At 40.5% G+C, this 1,656-nt stretch overlaps 1 protein-coding gene across 1 annotated transcript; it reads right to left on the reverse strand.

Moving 5' to 3' along the window:
* Positions 1–652: 652 nt before the first annotated feature.
* Positions 653–1,209, reverse strand: LOC100063386 (non-histone chromosomal protein HMG-17-like). Its single transcript, XM_001496278.3, has 2 exons — positions 948–1,209; positions 653–804 (listed from the first exon to the last, which is right to left on the reverse strand). Exons 1-2 carry the CDS (start codon positions 1,066–1,068, stop codon positions 653–655), a joined length of 273 nt encoding a protein of 90 aa, XP_001496328.1. The 5' UTR covers positions 1,069–1,209.
* Positions 1,210–1,656: the final 447 nt, after the last annotated feature.

A 1,656-nucleotide genomic window follows, 5' to 3' on the forward strand; every position in this document is an offset into this window, starting at 1 on the left:
GAGAATTATCAATCTGAAGTAAGAGGAAATTTGCCAGCACTTCCCCTCCCTTAAGACAGAATAGCATGGGGCTGAAATAATCAGAGGCAACCTCTTCCTTGGGGGAAAGGAAGAGTAGTGAGTGAGTGCCTGATTTCCTCAGCTGTGCAATCTAAAAAAGGATAGGCTGCTCATTTGAGGGATGCCATCTCAATGGTGACACTGGAAAGTCCAGATTACCTGACATATTTGTAAACAATTTTTTTGGGTCAGGTGCCAACAGGTCTCTGAGTTTAAGGGGGTCAAGTCTATGATGAAGATGGAGAGGAAGAAGAGGACTTAAAAACAAATCTTCATTTTTCCACACCACAAGGCATTTGTGCCAAGGTGGCCAATTTGTGTCAACATCAAAGAATCCTTCCTTCTGGGAACTAAAAGGAAGTCTCTCAAAACTAGAAAGGAAAGATGTTTTTCCCTGATGTCAGTCCAGCTTCAGAGACATTTTATTAGTGACATATGCCCTTCCTCAAAAAACAACAAAGTGTTCTGTATGCTAATAACATAGCTCAAAAAAAGGTAAAACAAAATCCTACATTTTTATAAAACCTGATAAAAATAGTATTTCAAACTCTAAAGTCACCAGAAATATATAGTTATCAAAAATGCACACATTTTATTTGGCATCTCCAGCACCTTCAGCTTTCTGTGCCTGGTCTGTTTTTGCATCTCCATTTTCTGCAGGGTTGTTCCCATCCTTGCTAGCATTAGCTTTTCCTTTTTTCCCTTTGGGTACCTTCTTTCCTTTCTTTGAAGGGGCTTTTCTAGCTTTATTAAAGATACTTTTCATAAACAATCATGGTATTTCAGACAGGTCATGAGCAGACAATCATTAGTAGTATACAACGACTTTCAAACTCCCTTCTTTAACGGACTACCAAAATTAGAAAGCCACTATAAAACCCAGTGAAGTCTGGGTTCTGGCTTTGGAGAAGAAGGTTCAGCAGATAACATTGTGAATCTTCTCTGTGGTTCATTCTTCATGTTGGCTGTATCTCCTTTAGCATTCTTCTCAGCTTTTCTTTTGGGCATGGTGGCAACAGTAGTGGGACATAGGTGCTGGACACAGTGGTGCAGTGGTGCATGGGCTTTGGTCAGTCTGGGGGTGTTCTTGCCTCTTCTTCGCACTGCTCCTCCTTGCTCTCATTCTTCATTTCTTTTACTGTATTTCATTCTTTTTCTACCTTCTCTGGTTTTTTTGGGGTGTTTTGGGGTTTTTTGTGAGGAAGATTCACTCTGAGCTAATATCTACTGCCAATCTACCTCTTCTTTCGCTTGAGGAAGATTAGCCCTGAAGTAACATCTGTGCCAATCTTCCTCTATTTCGTATGTGGGTCACCACCACAGCATGGCTTGACAAGTAGTGTAGGTCTGCTCCCAGAATCCGAACCTGTGAACCCAGGCCATTGAAGCAGAGCATGACAGACTTAATCACTATCCCACAGGGCTGGCCTGCACATCTCTGGTTTGAACTGAGCATTTTACATAATTTCATTTTTTCTTCTTTGTCTTTTAGAATATCAATTATACTTATTTTTCCATTTTTTTGGTGGTTGCCCTTGAGTTTTCAAGGCATTTTCAACTTATCCAAGTCCTCTTTCAAAGAACAGTATACCACTT

This window comes from Equus caballus, chromosome X (assembly GCF_041296265.1).
Source record: "Equus caballus isolate H_3958 breed thoroughbred chromosome X, TB-T2T, whole genome shotgun sequence".
In the NCBI taxonomy this organism is placed as follows: Eukaryota; Metazoa; Chordata; class Mammalia; order Perissodactyla; family Equidae; genus Equus; species Equus caballus.

What these genes read in the sequence shown, in the direction of transcription:
- LOC100063386 (XM_001496278.3), bottom strand. Translation starts at nt 1,068, where the DNA reads ATGCCCAAAAGAAAAGCTGAGAAGAATGCTAAAGGAGATACAGCCAAC. An exon ending in TCCAAAGCCAGAACCCAGAC is followed by an intron (nt 805 to 947) that starts TTCACTGGGTTT and finishes TCTTTAATAAAG; the next exon opens with CTAGAAAAGCCCCTTCAAAG.